We start from the raw sequence: 20,856 nt of genomic DNA on the forward strand, positions 1-20,856 counted from the left end.
GTCAGTTAAATTATTTGGGCAGTATTATAGAAGTGAATTAAAAGTGAGAAAAAGGAAGTTTTCCTTCTCTGTTTTGTCAAAAAGACCAAATTTAGTCGTGTCTGATTTTTAGCTAATGTTACATGTTTGGTTAAAAGTTGTCACACTGTATCTCATACTGACTTTTAAAAATAATCTTACCTGTAATATGCATTGTCGAGCTCTGTCCACATCTCCCGGCAAGCTGAACCGTCTCATTATCATAGCATTCATTTCTGGGAACTAACCATAAAGAAAGGAAATTTATTGTTTCTTGAAGAAGTGTTCTCACACTAGTTTGTAATAGGAAGTAACAATTTAAAAAATTTCCAAAGATGTCTAAGTGGCTAGAGGATCCTGAGGTACAGTAAACTGTAGCAGTGAAAGCTGTGCAAGCAGAGACCCCCACCGCCTGTGCCCAAGGACCAAGGCGGGGCCCAGAAAGGAGTTGGCCACTGGCCGTGTTCATTCTGGTGCTCTGTTCGCTCTTTGGTCCAGTACTGAAAGAGGCATGAGGAACAAGTTCCCTCTCCAAAATCTCGCTTGACGTCCCTGATTCTGAAACTTCAGGTTGCATGAGTCCACCCCCACTTTGGAACTCAGTAGAGTAAGGCCAAAGCAGGCATCTCTAACAAATTCCCAGGTGCCTCTGATTCATAGCAACATTTGGAGATCTGCTGGCCCAGGATGAGGGTAGGAATCCAACATTCTGCTTGAAGTACTAAACCAAAGAGCCCTGGAAGCTGTTGAGGTTACTGAGCATGGCTAGAACAGTGTTGCTTGATGTTGTAGTCATCGGGGGAGGCTAAAATATGGTTGCCTATATCCCATTCCCAAAGATGTGGTCATACTGCCTTGGGATTTAGCATGGGCACCAGGATTTTTAAAAGTTCCCAGGTGTCCTTAATATTGCTGCCAACTGAATTAAAGGAGAGGTAGACACACTGTCTGGTTACTGCAGTGCTGAAAAGAAATAAGCTCGTGATAACTAAAGGGAAGAAGGTACAAAAGACATTAAAAAGGAAATTTGTATTCTACAGTACTTAGTAACTACTTAGGAGAATTGCCACCACTAAGAGTAAGGAAACTAGGATGACAGGCCACTTCATAGATCCAACAGGCCACTTCCTAGATCCAAACCCGAGTCCTGACCCTCCATCAGCTGCCACCACTGAATGAGTTCCTTATCTCTGGCGTCTCAGCCTCATTTGCCTCTCGTGACCTCAAATGCTTGACTTGGAATAGTCTGTAGTTCCGTGGAATAAGAGGTGGGATGTGTTTGGTCTTGGACACATCATGCTGAGGAGCAGTGGCCAGTTTTTCCCTGGAAGTGAGCCTGAAGGATGAAATAAGTTGTCCTGTAATCATTGCCACGGTCTGAGTAATTCTGGATGAAAAAACAGGGCACACAGGAAAACCTCACCCAGTGGTGGCAGCTGAGGAAGATGTTCTTTTCAGGGCAAAATACGTTAGAATATATACTCCTCTCCTGTCCTCTCAGACCACATCGTGTGGTCCTGCACCTGACCTTTCTGTTCTTTCCCCACACCGTTTCCTGGAACGAGGTCTCTGTCCCAGAGATTCTCTGCCCCGCTGTGTTCCTCATCCAGTCCCTCGGGATTTCATTTCTTGTTACTTAGATGTACCTAACATGCAGAGACTGCTAACATTCTTAAAGAATTTCAACAGCCAGCAACTGGTTCTCAAGTGAAAAGGAGCAGTTTAAGAACAATACAAGCTTTAACAGGAACAAAGGCCGGGGATGTAGCTCAGCGGCACAGCGCCTGCCCAGCAAGCATGAGGTCGTGAGTTTGATTCCCGGTACCAAAAAAACCCCCCCAAAACCAAAACAAAACGGTAGAAATTCTAAGGAATGCATCTACAGAGAATAAAACGAACAAATCAGGAAAGCCCCAGTCAAAATTTTTTTTTGTGGTAAAAGCCACATCAGATAGCCATTTGTTTAATTTTGTTTTAATACCACATCCCAAAACTGTATCTTTACAGCTCATATGATCTTATCCTGGGCAACTTTAAAATTACCTTGTGTAAAACATGCTGATTTTTACTGTAAAAAAGCACTGAGAAAGCAAAATTTGAAATAAAATTTGCATTGCGTGTAACTACAATTTGAAACAAGAAGTCTACACAGTCTTAATATGCAGATATCTAACTTCCTGGAGCCTTGCCCCAGCCCGAGTGTACATATGGAGAGGACACAGGAGTAATTGCCTGCTTGCTGACTTAGTGAGAAGTAACATTTTTGTTCGCTCAGGCTCTGTTTTGAAAAGTAGGAAAACAACCTGTGAATGAGTCAGACTCTACATCTGTGAAATCCATCCACAAACTACAAAGGTGATCCCTAAACAGGAGTGAGTTACCCAAACACAAGTGGGTAACCAAGGCACCAACTAGTCACAATAGCTAAGCTTGCGTAGCTGCTGCAGGGGCTGGTGCTGGCAGTTAAGGCTGCAGGCTGACACTTAGGTCTATTACCAAGGAAGGGAAGCACAAGAGTTTTTTTTAAAAGAGCTTAAAAACTAATGACTTCCATTTTTTTCCTGAAGATTTTAAGATCCAATCAGTATATTCTTGAAAGATTTAACATGAGTTTTTTATTCTTTCTCTCTCTCTCTCTCACTCTCACACACACACACACACACACACACACACACACACACAAAGGGGCGCTGCGATCTCCAGAAGCCCTGAAACTTTCTTAGCTTTATTTTTTTGCAGTGCAGGGGCCCGAACTGCACACTGGGCATGTGCCTACCACACTAAGCCACAGCCCCTGAAACTTTTCTCAACCGCCCTGTACCAATTTTTGTGAGCCAGGAAATGCCTTCAAGAGATGTCAAAAAATTTCAGGATGACTTCCCATGCCAAGTGAAAAGGGCAGTCTCCCAAGATTGCCTGTCCTGGTCCAGTAAGATTTAGTCAATGTCAGATGAAAAAGTTAAATAGCCAATCTGCAAATAAAATTCATCTACCTATAAGGGCTGCAAACACTAGAACTACTAGTACATGGGTGTGTTAATGAGAAATAACAGTGGACCCAGAGTGTTAGCGTTCTGTCAGTACGAGGCATCCGGGTTACCTGCCCTGAGGGAAGATCAGCTAGGTGTCACACAACTCATCAGCTACTGACTCATCAGCATTAACCACAGAGTGTAGTGAAATGAATGCTGGTCTCAGAAGACTCGGGAATAGTCAATTGCCTTCTGTGCCATTTACCAGATGTTTAATTTTGGCCAGACTTGAGCAGCAGCTTCTTATTTATAAAACAGACATCATAATATCTACCACAAAGAGGAACTGTAAGATTAGATATAATGTATGAAAGAATCCTTTATAAATTAAAAACACTTTTTCACTAAGTGAAGATATACTGCAATTCTTATGTTATTTTTGGAAACTACTTTACCCAAAATTACTTTTACTTCTAATAAATCTTAGCAGATTTCTTGCTAAGAATCCCTTTTTTTGACAGTGTAACCCATAGGAAAGCTTAAACTTGCTGTTTTATTTGAAAACAATTTATAAATACATATTTGCTGAACTATAAATACATATTTGACTAACTTTTGGCCCATGTGCCAGAAGACAAAAAAATCAGTCTATTTATGAAGTCCTGTTCAGAGTCACTTCCTGCTTGGCTTCAACAAGTCTTCCCTTTTTGAGGCTGCTCTGTGCCTTTTTATCTTTCTTCCCCCCACTGCTTTACGGGCAGATGAAAAAAGTGCTGTCTGATGAGAATGAGTAGACGCCTTATGACCCTGGGACTTCCCGGGGAAGCACAGCACAATTGTGCTTTGAGGGCATTGTAGCCCTTCACTGTTCCCTTTCCTTGTGTCCTATCCCCTTCAAATCAGCATTTTCCCATCTACTGTAGATTACTGACAGATCGCTATGTAGGAGGGCTACACACACACACACACACACACACACACACACACACACACACACACAGAGGCAGGCACATGCGTTATATCTGAACACAGAATGAGCCATTACTCCTTTGTGCAGAGGACAGCAAATATATTCATAGTGAAGCAATCACAACAGGCCATGCTATTCCTAAGGAATCACCTTAGTTTAAGGGGTACTCAACTGTCAGTATAATGGGCTCATAAGAAAGATCTGCAATTGTTGAGTTGCTGTAAGTATAGCAACCAAAATTTTTAGTAGTCTGTAAGCCATGTTAGAAAAAGGCTTGTTCCCTAGTTATCCTAATACAGTAATTTCAGGGCCTACCTAAATGAGGTTTCACTGAGATACCCGCCTTCAGCATGCAGAGGCTTTCATACTGTTCTTTCCTCGTGTTTACTGACCAGTGTCCGAGGACGTTAAGGTGTGTGGTTGTACCATAAGTGGTAAAATACCTTTACATTTTCATGGCTTCTGATTACTTTCTTGTGTGGGTTTATGGCAAAACAGAAAATGTTCTCCACACACAGTATATTAAAGAGGTTTTACAAATTTTTGCCAGAATTTGGCATGCATTCACAGCATACCTCACGTCAGTCTCAAAAACTTTGAGAGCTAGAGCCCGGTAATCAGGACAAGTGTTTCCAGGAAGGGCCCAGCATCTCCAAGCACAGCCCCTATTCCTCAACTGACTGTAGCTGGTGAAAAACACCTGGCCTGGCCATCCAAGACAGCAGCCTCCCCTGGGACTGATTCAGCTTTGCCAGAGGGGGGATGAGAGATACCTCCTCGGGCCGATCAGACACTAATCAGAGGCAAGGTCACTGGTTTCTGTATCAAAATGCAAGTGCCAAGTTCTGTAGCTGATGTGACTTACTCTTTGTGAGGTCTAAGAAAACAGCCAAAATCTGAGAGACCAAAAGGCTAGCTTTAGCTGGCGCACACCTGTAATCCCAGCACTCAGGAGGCTGAGGCAGGAGGATTGTTGTGAATTCGAGGCCAGCCTGGGCTACAAAGTGAGCTCAAGGCCAGCCTGAACTGCATAGCATGACCCTGTCTCAAAAAAGAACCCCCACAAAAACAAAAAAACAAAAAAACAACTAGCTTTCAATTTCAGGGCATGGTGATGAGCATCTTAATGCTTTGCTAAATAATGAGTTAAATGCCACTAAGATGAACTCTTTTTAAAAAAGTCCAAGTACCAGCTAATGGCCCACTTATTTCCAGTGACATTTGGTACAGCCAAGAGCAGTGTGGCCAGCATCCAAACAGGCTGTGCAAATGTCTGCTCTGGAAGTCACTGCAGCACCTTTGATGTTCCCTAAGCTCTTCATCCACAGTGAGAACACGAAGGCGGCTTTACTTCTTGCTCTGACAGTCCCTCAATCTGGACAGAGAAGGAGCTATGTGGCTCTAGCGGAGTCCACTGATTTCTTGACATTTTGAGACAAGGGCTGAGGCGCGGAGCCTCTCTTAGAGCAGCCAACGGTCCCATTACACTAGAACTGAAGAATTTCTCAGAATTGCTTAGGCTTGGAGGCATCCACAAATTCCAGTCCGACAATCAAGATGCAGAAACCATTCACCCTGCCAGTGCCCAAAACAGATGAGATAATCATGATGCTTCCTTAAATGCATGTAGCACTTCACCATTTATAAGATAACGAGTATTATCTCAGTTAATCCCCATGACCGCCTGGGGGAGGGGGAGACTGTAATCTGTTTTACAGATAAGGCTTAGAGAGGTGAAATGATTGAAAGCAGGATCACATCTAGATCTTCGGTGTCTTTAAATGCCTCCCCAGTGTCCCATCTCAGCCTTCTGTCAGCCGTGCCCAGAGACTGGTCCTGCAGGGCCACCAAGCAGCGTATCCAAGGGGTTTTGTATACCTACCTGCCGGCAAGCAAACAAGACGGGGCCTGTGGCTAACCCCAGCTTCAGGTCAGCGGATGTTGGTTTGCCCATCTGTTCGGAACACGAGGTGAAGTCCAGCACGTCATCTATGAGCTAGCAAAAGGGCAGGAATGTGAGAGGCAGCCCGCGCCCCGCCGCCGCCCTCTGCTGCTCTGGTCGTGCACGGGGGAGTGTGGCTGTCCTGACACGCGACCCTTCTCAGAGGGAAGGCACACACCAACCTGAAAAGCCATCCCCACATTTCTTCCATACTGATAAGCAATCTCATGCACCACTGGGTCCGGGCATCCTAGGACAGAGACCTGAAACAGAAACAGGATTCAGAGATGAGCGACCAGTAGCCAACTGGGATCAAACAGTCAGCCATGCAGTCCCTTCAGTAAGAGGCTGCGGGCTACCGCACACACTGTCAGAGATACTGATATCGAAAGGCCAGACAGATACAAACTACTCTTACTTTTCATATTTGGCAGTGCTAGGGACTGAACCCAAGTCCATCAGCACGCTAGGCAGACGGTCTATCACAGCTACATCCCCAGCCTGTTTTCTTAAAGTCTGAGAAAATGACCTTTCCTACCTGCCCCCACATTTTCCAAAACAGGACAGGCAGTTTTGTCCACTGCTTAAGAAAAAAACTGAGCTACCGTGACGCCATTTCTGCCGGTGCTATGCTAAGTGAACCTTTCTGACACGAAAAAGCAGATCATAGTACGGGAGATGTGGGCTTCCCGCGTGCAGCACACCAGCCTCAGTGCTGTGGGCGTCCACAGCCTCCTCGGCCTCATCCCTCCTGTTCCATCTACCCCATCTGTGGCTTGTTCTTTTAGTAACCACCGCTGTTTTTTGAGGTACCTGTCACAACCTTAAGCCCATGTTTGGACACAGTGTTTTATTTTAAGAAGGGTCATCCCTGGTCCTACTGCTTCTATCTTTCTCTTAGAAGTAATTTAACTATATAAAGACAGCCTGCATTTTTTCCTTGTCCATAGGGGGAGAAATAGGGCCTCAAAAGTCTTTTTTAAAACCGTGAGGAAATCTAGCCAGCGCCAGCCCCTTGAGTGTATTTCCCGCTGGCCTGCAAAGCATGCTAAGCAGGCCCAGCCACATTTTCAGAAAACAAAGACTGGGTCCAAACCAAACCGGGGGAAGGGGAGAGACACTGCTCTCCTGGAGAGGAAACATCTATATTGACTCTCAGTGAAAAAGCCAGACGGAGCTCTTCAATCATCTTCTGCAGTGGGTCACAAGTGCTAAATACCCTTGTCCCCAACCATGAATCCCTGTCTCTATGGTCCCGCCGAGGCATCAGCATGGGACAGCGGGGGCAGGCTCTGGAGTGAGCCTGCCAAGGTTGTATTTACGCCCTAACGACTGCCACATCACCTTGGCATGCTGCTTAATCTTTCTGTGCTTCAGTTTCCTCATCTGTGACATGCAGGACTTAAAAGCACTTACCTCAGAGGTTTGATGAGAAATAAATGTGATGCTATGCCTAAGCACTCAGCCATTTTGCCTGGCTTCTAGTTAGAGCTCAATCTGTACTTGCTATTAGCATTAATGATCCTCCACATTTTCCTCACTCACTGGACCCAGAACCAGGAGCCTGGGCAGGGTCCACGCACCTCTGCTATTTACAGCCAGATCATGGAACTTCCTCAGGGCCAAGAAAGCTTTCTGACTGACTACTTGACGTAGTCCATGCTGTAACGGTTGGCCCTAAATACATGACGAAACCACACTGCCGTACAAGGCTAGGGGTCCCTTACTTGAGTGAATAATGAGCTCATACCTATTTCCAACACTACAGACCTGGCCGTGCTCTACAGAGAGGGGAGATCTTTGTGAGACCACACAGAGGGCCCATTTAGAAACGTAAGCAGCCAACGAAGCCATCAGGTTGGCTCAGAGAATGAGAACAGGGCAAGGTCTGGGCAGTCTGGGATATCCTGAGCTCAAAAAAGAAAGATGGCCCTTTTCCTTAGATAGAAAGTAGCTGATAACAAGGAATTTCCTGCCGTGAGATTAACGTTATTTTCTCAACCCAAAGCCACCCAGAAATATAACTTCTTGAAAAAAGAAACAGAACACTTTTTTATGAATGAATTCATGGAGCACATATGATTAGCACTTTACATCATTTTAGTTACACCTCACAACGTCACATACATGCTAGTCATGGAACCGTTGCTGCCAGCTTTTATGTTTCTGTCCGTCAGAAGCTGCACTGCAGAGTGATGAAGGGGACAGTCTCTGGCGAGAGTGTTTGGATTAGATTCCGACGCCAGCGTGTCTTTGCCATGTAACAGCTCTTGACCCTCATCAGTAGGAAAACCTGTGAGAAATCGGAGAACGCTGTCCAGCACATCGTGAGTGCAGCTTCTGACGGACGGGCAGGCGCTCGCTGAGGTCAAGAGTGTGCGAGTTCACAGGCATGAGGCCTGTTCCACCCCTTCGCTCACACAGACAAAACAGCGCCTCCTCCACAGGCAGCTTCTCCTCACACAACGAGGAGTTAATGTTTCTGCTTAGGTTTCAACTCCCGCAGCCTAAGGACTGACTGCCCCAGAGTGTCCTGACCCCTAAGCAGGCTAAACGCTGCTGGATCTGTGGCAAGCTACCAGGAAACCAGCACCACAACTAGGAAAATTACATGCAACAGGCACAACACGGAAAATGTCAAGAAGGTGCGCAGACGGGAGAGGCACGCAGCCTGCACTTAGCTCCGGAGAGACGGGGCACATCGTGCTGAGTGGGCGGAGTGTGGAGAACGACTGAGTCAGAGGCAGTGGTCCAACTCACTGGTCTGAAGCAGCTGCCACAGGCAGGCTGTGCAGTGCATATGTGCTTCTCCCTGCAAAAGGGCCCCGTGGACCTCCTACCAGATTCCCCTGAGCCCTGCCCGAGACAGGAGCTACTGTTTGCACTGGAGGGGCGAAGCGCGTGATATTTATCAAGGACTCGACCCTTGAGGGGTGTATTTGCACCACCATAGATTAAAAAATATATTCTGATGCTTACATGTATGTATTTTGTTCTTATTAAAAATAATGGAGAGAATTAAAGAGCTACTATTAATTACAGCAAATAATATCAAAACAGAATATTGTCCAAAATCAACTGGAAATATAGGGAGAAAACATACTCAACACAATATCATGGGTAAAAAGCTAACATTCTTAATATAAACCATTCTTAAAATCTGAGGAAAAGGCCAAATATCCCCTAGAAAGTAGGCAAAAGATATGAATAGACAATTCACAAAATTTAAAGGTATAGAACGGTACTTTACTTTCTAAAATGATGTTCAACTTTACTTGGAAAGGAAATCTATAAATTAAAGCTTCACTAGGGGTCATTTCTCATATACTGCAATGGCAGAAGACTGAAGTCTAATGCCACGTTCAGTTGGTAAGCTGTGGGGAAGAGGTAAGACACCCTAAAAGACTGCTGATGGAAATGCACACAGGTACAACCCTTAGGTGGAGAAATTCAGTGGTGTCTACGGAAGCCACGCATGCCACTGCCCCTAAATTTATCTTGAGGTTTCCTTCTCACAAAACACTTACACAAGGGTAAATCATGGCAGTGTTGTGTGTCACTGTAAAATACTGAAAACCAAAGGCCCACATGCAGGAAATGGTCCAGTAAGCCTTGCTGGGTCCACACAATGGATATAACTCCGCTATTTTTAAAATAGTCTACAATCAATATGAAATCGTTTCAGAATACCTGAAATGGAGAAAGCAAGGCGCAATAAGAAAAACAAACACAAAGTAGTCCAATACACTACTAGCGATAAGAATGAGGAGGCCTCTGCTAAGCAGAACACAGGAAAAGGGAACCAAAGAGTCATGAGAGTGGCCCCCCGCCCTGGCGGGGGCCGAAAGAGGCACACAGCAGGCTACAGAATGAAAGCGAGGCCCTTTCTTCCAAGTTCAGGCTTCTGCAGCAATGTTAATGTTGCACACACTCAAGGATCGACAATAACAAAATTCTCCAAGCCAAAAATGTAACGCTGGGAGGTTATCTGTAGCCTGAAATAAAAAACGAACCAAATTATATTTCAAACAACACAACCACAGTGAAAAGGAGAGGTAACTTTTAAACAGGCTTTGATGACATTATCCTCAAGATTAAGAGTAAACAAAACACTGAACTCTAGCCCTGGGTTCTGTTTTTCACAGATACGAGTTGTCAGTTGTGAAACTCCTGTAGATATTCTATGACCAAGCAAATACATACATTGTGGGGAATGAGAACCAAGTCTCAAGCGCTGGGGAAGGAAGCTATAAACAGGAGGCTGGAACGCTGGAGTAAGTCATGAAGTCTGGGGTTACATGGATACATTACTTGGTGCTCTTCTGCTGAGAGGCCTAAAAACGTGACACCACGGGCCCAAATTCTAGCATGGACAAGGCCCTGTATTCCACTCCCAGCACCACAGGGAGAAGACAGCTGACCACTTTTTATACACAGTCATGCAAAATACACTCCGTTGCTCACGCAGTGAAAGCTATGCTTGTTCCCCAAGAAGAGCTGATGGAAATGAGACTGGGGGTCAGACGGACTGTCCGGTGTTCTTCAGATACCCAAAATCTGCAAGCTGAACGCACCTTGCTTTCTTCATGTTGACTGCAAACTCTCTATTTTAGAAATAGCGGAGTCGTATCCATTGTGTGGACGCAGCATGGTTTACTGGACCTCTTTCCTGCATGTGGGCCTCTGGTTTTCAACATTTTACAGTGACAAATACTCTACAGTACCATTCTCCAATACCAAAAGGAACTTGGGCTCCTTAGGGAAGTGGTGGGTTACAGGGCTGGAGAAAACCAGACGAGCCTGGAAAATCTCCTTCTAGAAACCAAAGAAGCAGTGAAAGAACGATGGAGACATGGTAAAAGGACACAGGAGCCATGTGAAAGGGCCTTCCCTGCCTGGCCAAATATGGGCACACTGAGCATGGCAGTAAGAAACTGAAGAATTCTAACCCACAGACTAAAATAACCTAAGGACCCATACAGATAAACGCTTCCTTACAAGAGGTACCAAGTCTATTGTAGCAGAGGAAGGATGGAAACACCACTATTTGGCAACCACTATAGTAATGCCTCAGGAAAGAAGGGTAAATAGATGCTAAAACCAGAGCATCAGAGTTTGATGAGAAATAGAGTATTTATATAATATGAAAATACTTCCTGGAAAATAGGGCAACTTTAAAGTGAAGCAACCTGGCAGACACCACCCTAACCAAGTGATCAAAGCACACATCACAACGGGACAGGAGGCGACACACATCGCTTGATGTGACAAAAGAACACAGCATTGCTTTTCGCTGTGCTCCTCCATAAATCCATACAGGGAATCTAATCCTGACAAACACCAGACAAACCCAACTCGAGAGGCTAAACACCTAGTTACTGCACACTCTTCAGACATCATGGTGGAAAAGACAAAAAGGCTGGGGAAGGCTTCTGGACTCTCCTCTGCCAGGGACTGCAGGCCTCTGCACAGGGTTACACCACCATTTTCAGCCCCTTTTTAGAGGATCTCGGGAAGTTGCTAAATTGCTTGGGCTGGGTTTCAACTTATAATCCTCCTGTTTCAGCCTCCCAGAGTGCTGGTGTTACAGTTATGGGCCACCACATCTGGTTATTCCAGACTTAAAGAGTCTAAGATCTCATGACAGCTAAAGGTAACATGAGTCCTTGGATTGGTTCCTGGACTCCGCCACCCCCACCAATTTTTTTCCCTTTTGTTGTGTCAGTATTTGGAAAATGGCAAAATCTAAGTAAGGTCTGTACATAGCAAGAATATAATAACAAAAACAGTGTTCTAATATGACCCCCACACAAACTTCTGTGGTGGCACTCTGGAATTTCAAGGATAAAATAATGAAGAGATCCTACCGATTCCAGCCAGGCCATACTATTCTCTACATAGCATAGAAACGCAGGGGGAAAAAACCAAACCAAAACAAAACAAATCAAAATCCTGTGGGACATGCCGGGCATGGTGGCACATGCCTGTAATCCCAGCATTTAGGAGGCTGAGGCAGGAGGATTGTTGCAAGTTCGAGACCAGCCTGGGCTACAAAGTGAGCTCAAGGCCAGTCTGAACTGCACAGCAAGACCCTTCTCAAAAAGACAACAACAACAACAACAAAAAAATCCTGTGGGACAAATGAGGAGGGGTTACCATATCTACCTCTGGGTTCAAATCTCAGTTCAGCCTCTATCTGGAGAACACCGGTCAGTCTGCCTGACCCCCTAGGTCTCATTTCCTCCAGCTTTTCTGGGGGAACAAGCCATAGTTTTTACTGGTGAGCCACAGAATGTATTTTGCATAACTATGTAAAAAAAATGGTCAGCTACCTTTTCCCTGTGGTGCTAGGAATGGAATACAAGGCCTTGTCCATGCTAGGCAAGCACTGTTCCAGTGAACTGTTCTCCCAACCCCTCAATCACCTTTTGATAGTAAGGTTAATTCTATTTAATATCAGCCAGTCACAAAATAATCTCCTTAGCAGCCCTCTCTTAGATTTTACCATTACTTCCATTAAAATACAGTGGAAGATTAAAGGGGGGAGGGCGCGTGGTGAGGGAAAAAGTGGCATCCTTAGAATGAAATAAGCTGGTGAATTCCTTCAAGTTTCAAAGCATTGTGGAATCACATTAGTTCTTCTGTAACAATCCTGATCTTTAAGTTCTTATCTCCTCTTTTTGGCATGTCTAATTTGCTTTGTATGCATTCCTTCAGAGCTCATATGCCTTTGCATTTTAAATACCAAGAGTACGTAAAAATAGCAATTTTGAATACATAACACCTCTGGAGTATTTCCACTCATGGGCACTTAAATATAGAAACTTTTATTCGGAGAGTTCACACTACGATTTGCTTCATTATTCTAAAAGCCTTGGGGTTTAGGAATAAAGCACATGAAAAGCGGGTAGTTCTGGGCTGATGCCAGCATGCCTCCTAGTGGACAGTATTCGACATTTCATTTCACAAAGGTTGAGCCATATTAATAGACAGACAGGGTTCCTCGCTTACTTGCTAATCTTTGAAGGAGGTTCCCGTTACAAGAGAATACACGCGCATTACCTTTACCTGCTGAAGCACAGATGGCGCAATGAAGCCATCTCTTCAGGATGCTGTGGCTGAGTGAATCAGTTACTGTTCTCGTCCCCTGGGGTTCTGCCCCGGGCCTCGGGGCTACGCACTTCGTGTTTCCCATTCCAGCAGCCCCACCACCTGCTAGTACTTTTAACTGCAGCCTCAAACTTGTGAAACTGCTGGCGAACCTCACTACACACTAGTGTGTCCTATGAGGGGAGATCTCAATGACTTTTTTGGCTGTCAAGGATATGACAATCAGCGAAGTGTGGAGAAGGTCATTCTTTGATTAGAAAGCCCTGAGGACACACAATGATTTGTTTATTGTTTGTTAGAGTTTCTAAAGATAAGCCTTCATCATATAGCCCGGCTAGCTCCGTCGGTAAAAAATTGTATATATTTAATTATTATATTAATGTAAATGTGAATAGACATGTTAACTTTTCACAGATTTGCCACTAGAGACCACCTGATTAAGGAAATGTGTATGGTTATCAAGTTGACCAGGGGTGGACTGTAGTGGATTGGTAACTAGTGATCAACTTATAACCCCCAGCTGAACTGAGTCAGCGTGGTGCTGGGTGTGGGAGGCCCACCTGAGGATAGTTGCCAGCACCATAAGAGGCAGAACTGGAGGAGGATAATCCTTTAATTACTAAAAGGTTTGGTATCCGCCCATTTGTACTAGCTACGCTCTTGGTTCTCGCTCAATAAAAGGTGACTGAGATTGGTAACAGGGGCTGCAGCCCGAGAGGCTGTAAGTGCCCTGATCCCAGACTTTTGCCTCTCTTGTTGTTCTTGTCTCTTACTTTCTTTTCATCCACGGTCACCTTGTTCTCGAGACCTGTTACCCTGAATAGAATGAAAGTGAAGGATAATCCACCTGCTTTGTGGGATCCATTTTAAGCAGGTCATTGTTTTACTATTTAGCATTCAGTGTCTATTATCATTTCATCTGTCTCTCTCTTTAAAAAAAGAAAAAACCCACACTTGTAATTTCTTGGAAATAAAACATAAATAGCTGTTTCAATAAAAATAGCTGCGATTGTGGCCAGCATGTTCCACATAATCCACACTCCTTGGGGTTTCAATGAGGTTCTTTCTTAGAAGAAAATGTTGTCCTCGTCCTTCTGTGGCTCACAATCACACATTTCCCAGCACCTGTCAAAGCAGACAGGACCAGCAAAGGACCTTCTCTCTGCAGAGGTCTGAGGAAGCGCTCGCTTTGACTGTAATTATATTAACAGGGTATCAGGACAGCAATTTACACATGACCCTAAGAGTCTGCCTTTCTTGTTGCTTTAATTACTTGGGACTGTGACTGGCCTCTGTTCTGTTAGGCTGAGAGATACTCAGGTAAACTATGGAGAGTGTTTTTTCACCCACAGGCTTAACAACAAATGCCACACGTTTAGTGTATAGCTTAAAAGGCAAGCAATGTACAAATACACGGATGGGGAGAACGAAGGGAAAGCTGGGGCAAAGTAGCTGGTGCTTCACACCCCATTTATCCTCCACAGGAGAAAAGGCTCATTTATACCTCAGATAAACATGCTGGAAAGACCTCATAAAAAATAAAGGGACCACTAGTAAAACCTAATAGGCATTTTTACTTGGGTAAATATATTTAAGAACACTTTGTAACTTTTCAAAGGCAGATGTCAGAAAGAATGTAACAAGGACTGTGACAACGGTCACAGACTGTTCAGAATGCTAGACAGTTTGCACATGAGATTGGGGAATACAGGGCATGATCAAAAATATGGTGAATGCTTCTATTTTAGAAATTACTCTAAAGGACAGATTGCCATTAATTCCCTTTGAAATATTTCCCCTCCCTTCAAACCCACGGATTCCATCATTCTTGCCACTTTCTGAAACTGCTGGAAGCCCTCTTCATTGTCTTTAGTTACAGTGTTGTGGCTGCCTGATGTCCTGGAAAGATTCAAAATGTTTACCTTTCGTGGTCACTGTGCCTTTGGGGAAGAGCCAGAAGCTGCACAGCGCCAGATCTGGTGAGCAAGGCGGATAAGGATGCACCATGATATTGTACAAGCCTGCCTTCCTGTTGGATGGCGCCCAGCAGCAGCATTCATACTACGTATCAGACTTCATAAAGACACGAAATTGCTTCAGAAAGTGGCGAGAACAATGAGACAGTGTGTTTGAAGGGAGGGCAAGTATTCTGGGGGGGTAATGGCGATGTGTCTTTTAAAACATTTTTAAAAAATTCATATGTTCACTGTATACTTTGAGCACACCTTGTATTATAAAGCTTACTTTGGCCATGGATATAACTCAGTGGCACAAGTGTCTGCCCTGAAACTGCAAGGTCTTGATTCCCAGTACAAAAAAAAAAAAAAATAAAAAAAAAAAGTTTGCTTTGATTCAACTCTTGGGAAGATGAGAAAAAAAAAGTTTTTTGGGTTGTTTTTTTTTTTTGTCTTTTTTTGAGACAGGGTCTCACTCTGCAGTTCAGGCTAGCCTTGAGCTCATTTTGTAGCCCAAGGCTGATGTTGAACTTGCAATGATCCTCCTGCCTCAGCCTCCCGAGTGCTGGGATTGCAGGCATGCGCCACCACGCCCAGCTAAAAAAAAGTTACTGTCTGTATACCAAAAGACAGCAAAAATGAAAACCAGAGCCTACAGCAGAAGTTCTCTGCTGTTGGGAGTATAATTACTTCCTTGTTTGCCTTTTGGGATTCTGGATACTATTTCAAGGTTCTCCAAAGAAACATTTTCTAGGAGAATTAGCTCCCAAGAAAGAGCTCTGAGACATTTTTAACTTGAAAAAGACAGAACGTACATACTGCTTTACAACTGTTGGCGATCAGACTCGCAGTCTTCTTGAAGGTCTTTTCAAGGTAGTGGGCGAATCGCTCATTCTCATCTTCTTTGGATCCTAACTGAAGAAACTCACCTATAAAGAAGGAAAGGGATCACTTGAGAAAAGGCTTTGCTGCCTGGCTAAATACAAGGAGTAAGAGGGAAAGGGAAAGGAAAAGAAGGGAAAGGGAAAGGGAAAGGGAAAGGGAAAGGGAAAGGGAAAGTCAAGTCAGAATCAACCTACCACGCACCAAATCTTCAATAACTTGGGTTAAAATAGATATAATAGTAGTGTTTCCAATTCGTGCCAGAGCTATAGATGCTGCAGAAAGAATGAAATCTCCAGCGAGAACAGCCTAAAAACAAACAAACAAACAAACCCTTTCAGACCAAAAAGTCAGAGCACTGGACCAACGATGAAACTGACTTGTCAGAAGATAAACACAGATTGGCAAGAGGTGTCACCTCGGATGTGTTTCGCCCGTCCCCTTCCTCAGCGGGATTATAGAGTCAGGTAGATGTGGGCTGAAGTACACTGGATAGACCAGCTACCTGTCCCCCAGTTCATCGGCCAGGCAGCTCACTCTGTCGCTCATCCCTCTGCACTGCCAAAGTGTGCCTTCGGGTTAGCTGCACTGGACCACTCACCTTCCCTCAAACCCTATCACCGTACCTTTCCACCTGCTCTTCCTTCTGCTCGAAAAAGCCTTCTCAGGCCGAGGCCAGAGCTCAGTGGCAGAAAGCTTCCATGTGTGAGGCACGCAGGGTTTCACTCTCAACACCAGAACAAGTCCTCCTCTGCACTTCAGAGGTTCAGTTTGCACAATGAGTTCAGATGCCACCTCGGGAAAGCCTCCCCTGATCTGGCGGCCTGACCAGATGCACTCCTCTGAGTGCGTACAACACTGCACGCACACTACTGTTACAGTTCGTGTCCCAGTCAGTGACGCGGCTTACCGCTCCCCTGGAGGGCAAGAACCAGGGTCGATCCCCGCTTAGCTGCACCCAGCACATCCCAGTTCACAGGGTAACACACTTTTTTTTCAATGCAAATTAAACTAACGAAATTCTGCTCCAAGGTCAGTACTCTGCACTGTCTCACTGTCCTCTTTTGGGCAGTGCTGGAGATCCAAAGAAGGGCTTCCCACCTGTCATCCAGGTATTCCACCACTGTGCTACTGACCCAGCAGAACAAAATATTTTTCTCAGTCATCATTAGATTGTGAGATGTCCTGAATGTATTAGCAAATAAGTATAAATTACGCACAGTTGGATTATGTGCTATCATCAAATACCATATCTATGCACCCATATTAATTTGCATATTTAAAAATAAATGGTAAAGTTCATAGAAATTCTAATTAACATACCACTTTAGGTATTTATTGTCTGTTCTCTGTGGGGTTTGTAAAATAATGACGTCCAGTTTATATATATATATCTATCATTTTCTATAAAATACATATTCTATGTTAGTTCCATACAAATATTCACTTATGAAACCTTTTCATACCTACAGTATACATGTACACATTTACACCCATCCATCTGCTGCTTGTATCACTGGCAGCTCAAAGCCTTCAGTTCTTCCCCCGCCCTGGGAATCCTTGAGGCCAAAAGCTTTTCACAGAGGAAGCCAGAGCCACAGACTAGAAGGCTGGGTGTGAAGGTCAGGCCAGGAGCGACTGGGAACTGCAGGTGGTAGCAGCAAGAGCTCCTGCAGCAGCCGTCCTGTGCACGCACAGCGCTGTGCAGCAGGACCCAGTAGCTGTGCTACAGAGGCAGGAAAAGGGAGGAGGCCGGCACTCACTCGCGCTGGGCAGAGCACTCGGGCCGAAGGCGGCAGGTAATTCGGGTGATGCCGCTCTTCACCTGTGATCAGAAAGAGGCCACAGCAGCAGAGCAAGGCACACAAAAGCCCTGGTTACGACCATATTTTCTTTTCTATCCCATTTCCCCTGCCCAAGGGCTCAGATTAAAGCTTCAGCACTGGCCCTGGCACAGGTGACGGCAGCAATGAGTCCTAACCTTTCCCACGTGTACTCCAAACCAAAATGCCATCCCTTTGGCTAGCACTGATACAGAGTTTCCTCGAGTAGACATAAAACTTTTTATTTAAATTTTCAAGTAAGAGGCATATTCATGAAATTGGAGGACTCCACTTTACAACAAAGCCACTGACAGAGCAAAAGTAGTATGTGAAGATAAAGGCAAACAGGAGGGAAGCAGGTTATGGCTTGCGTCTAGATGTCCCTGAAAGCCTCATGCGCTCACAGGCGGGGCATTTTGGAGGTGGCGGGATCTCGGGTGTGTGCTGCTGGGACTGACTCATTGGGATGTTTGCATTAAGCCTGCCCCACCCTGGGTGTGTCTGCTACCTTAGGGTGGGAGCCCGGAGAGGATATAATAGACAGAAAGAGGATCCCTGCATGGGGCTTGCTGCTGCTCCTGCTTGTCTTCTGCTGCCTCTTGCCTGCCCTGAGACACCTGTCTGCCACGCCACCTTGTCTTGGAGCCAGCAGATTATGGACTGAAAACCTTTACAAACTAAGCCAAAAACAAATCTTTCCTCCTTTAACTTTAGGGCTAGGGATGTAGCTCAGCAGCACAGTGCCTACCTGGCAAGCGCAAGGTCCTGAGTTCAATTCTTGGTACTAAAAACGAACAACTTTAGGTGTTGGGTATTTTGTCTCAGCAATGAGAAAAGTAACTAAGATGCAGGTACTATAAACACACAGAGGAGAAGGTGAAAGGCTGAACTGTGTTTACAGAAATTTTGTTGGCTTTCCACCTGGGCAGACGGCAAGTGGAAGCAGGTGTGGGGGTGGAAACCGGCCCTCAAAGGGCCTACGCCCCCTTTCTCGTTTGGTCCATCTGCCACTTTATTCCCAGTCTTTCCCCCATCATTCATACCTCCTCAAACAAAAGTCTCCACTTTGCATACTTCCAGGAATTCTAAAATAATACAGAGATATACTTTATCATTCTTCTATTTAAAAAGGTAATATTTTCATAGTAAGACAGTGTCTCTCTGAAATTATTTCTTCTTTTTCTCTTTAGCATTATTTGGCTTGACACTCTTCTACCAGGTAAGCAATCAGTAAATATTTAAGGAATTAAATTCAATCTGGGTAATCTGAGCCCACAAGTAAAATGTGGAATTACTCAGAAGATACTCTTTCTGGAGGCCCATGAAATTCCTTTTCTTATAACCAAAAGAAATACTACACAAAATGGTGAATAACCAGAAATAATAAGTTCATTGTTTTTCCTATTGTAATTTGTCTTGTCTATCAGATGCCATATACAGAGACATGATGGCTATTTTAAAATTTGGAAAACCAGAGTTGAGCAAGGATATTTTACTTTTTAATGGGACAAACCTGAAAAACATACAATACAGTGCGTCCCTGAATTATGGACAGTGAAGCTGCAAACTGTTTCACAGGCAGGCACAGACCTTGCATTACGGACATGCACAGATGCAAACAAATCCTGGAAGCAGCTCACCCGTCTGCTGGACTTCGCCGCAGCTCTGCTTGTGTGCTCACTGTACAGGGACGGTGTGCCGTGGTACAGTGCAGGCAGGACTGTGGATGTGTGTGTGTGATGTGTGTGCGTTTATGTTTTACACTGTATATTTGTTTTCAAGGTGTGTAAGATGCACTTTGGTGGCCTCACCAATGAATCTAGTTTATGAGTGTTCTCCCTGAACGGAACTCGTTAAGTCAGGGACTTAGTGTATGAAAAGCATGTGATTTGATAAGATTTTTAAAACACCCCAAAGAAGAAAAGCAACTGTACCTTCTTTTCACCCCAGATCTTATTAACTGTGTGTTTTCCTCTTCGAGAACTTGCATCATCAATGACGTCGTCATGAACCAGGGTAGCAGTGTGGATCATTTCTGCAATTAAGGCTATGGAGCGCTGGCTGGCTTTCACGTCTCTAGTTAACAGAAAGCAACGCTTTTAACAGAGACGTGGCCTACAACCTTCTCAGCAATCATCTTGTGCAAACTGGACATCCGATCTAGGATAAAGAATTTTATTTCTCTAAGAGAAACTGCATCAAAACTTTGGCTTCCCTACAGAGCCATTTCTATCACTCGGAGAACATTTTAAAAATGCACAAGAGACCCTGCCCAGTGTCTGTGGGCTCCACATTAAGAAGCAGAATTTGCATAGCTAATGAGAAAAGGACAAAACTTCAGACATCTGGACATTGGGCTGAAAAATCATATTCATGTCTTATAGTACTGGCCTTGGCCAGGAATACAGGGTCACAATCAGGTTACAATTAAATTTCAGGGTAGCACGGTGGAGATAAATGAGAAACAGTTTAAAAAGATCTGTCACAAGCTCAGCAGCACAGTGCCTTCCTAGAGCAAGCACAAGGTCCTCAATTCAATTCCCGGCACAGGGAAGAAAAAAAAAAAAAAAAAAAATCTATCACCATGTTGAAAGTTTTTAATACTGTCTTAAAAGTTTACGGGGCTGGGGATTTAGCTCAGCAGCACAGCGCCTGCCTCGTGAGTTTGATTGCTGGTACCAGAAGAAAAAACAAAAACAAAAGAAACAAACAAACAAAAATCCATAATTTAAGGGGCTGAGGATTTAGCTCAGCGGCACAGCGCCTGCCTGGCAAGTGCAAGGTCGTGAGTTTGATTGCCGGTAATGGAAAAAAAATAAAAAACAAAAACAAAAGTTTAATATGACATTAATAAACAAGGTAGGATGGTTTCTTCCCACTTTGTATTAGAAATCTACATTTTTTTTGGTCTTTTTGAGACAGGGTCTCGCTATGCAGTTCAGACTGGCCTTGAGCTCACTATGTTGCCCAGGCTGGTCTTGAACTCGCAATAATCCTCCTGCCTCAGCCTCCCAAGTGCTGGGATTACAGGTGTGCGCCACCATGCCTGGCTGAAATCTACATTTTTATTTCCCAAGTTTCACACAAATTATAGGATAAGCACTCTCAAATTTCTTTTTCTTTTTTAAAGAGATGGGAATCTCACTACTTTGCCCAGGCCAGCTGTGAACTCTTCCTACCTCGG

The 20,856-nt window shown here is 44.4% G+C and overlaps 1 protein-coding gene across 1 annotated transcript in view; it reads right to left on the reverse strand.

The window, feature by feature from the left end:
* The window catches only part of Pdss1 (prenyl (decaprenyl) diphosphate synthase, subunit 1), a gene marked incomplete at its 5' end in the record, with an annotated part of 34,358 nt that overhangs the window by 3,469 nt on the left and 10,033 nt on the right, over positions 1-20,856 (reverse strand). Inside the window, 6 exon segments of the mRNA XM_013515433.1 lie at positions 181-261; positions 5,843-5,956; positions 6,085-6,165; positions 15,787-15,896; positions 16,047-16,158; positions 19,607-19,748. Coding sequence (XP_013370887.1) covers positions 181-261; positions 5,843-5,956; positions 6,085-6,165; positions 15,787-15,896; positions 16,047-16,158; positions 19,607-19,748 — 640 coding nt within the window.

This window comes from Chinchilla lanigera, unplaced genomic scaffold, assembly GCF_000276665.1.
Source record: "Chinchilla lanigera isolate Chin_1 unplaced genomic scaffold, ChiLan1.0 scaffold00028, whole genome shotgun sequence".
Taxonomy (NCBI): domain Eukaryota; kingdom Metazoa; phylum Chordata; class Mammalia; order Rodentia; family Chinchillidae; genus Chinchilla; species Chinchilla lanigera.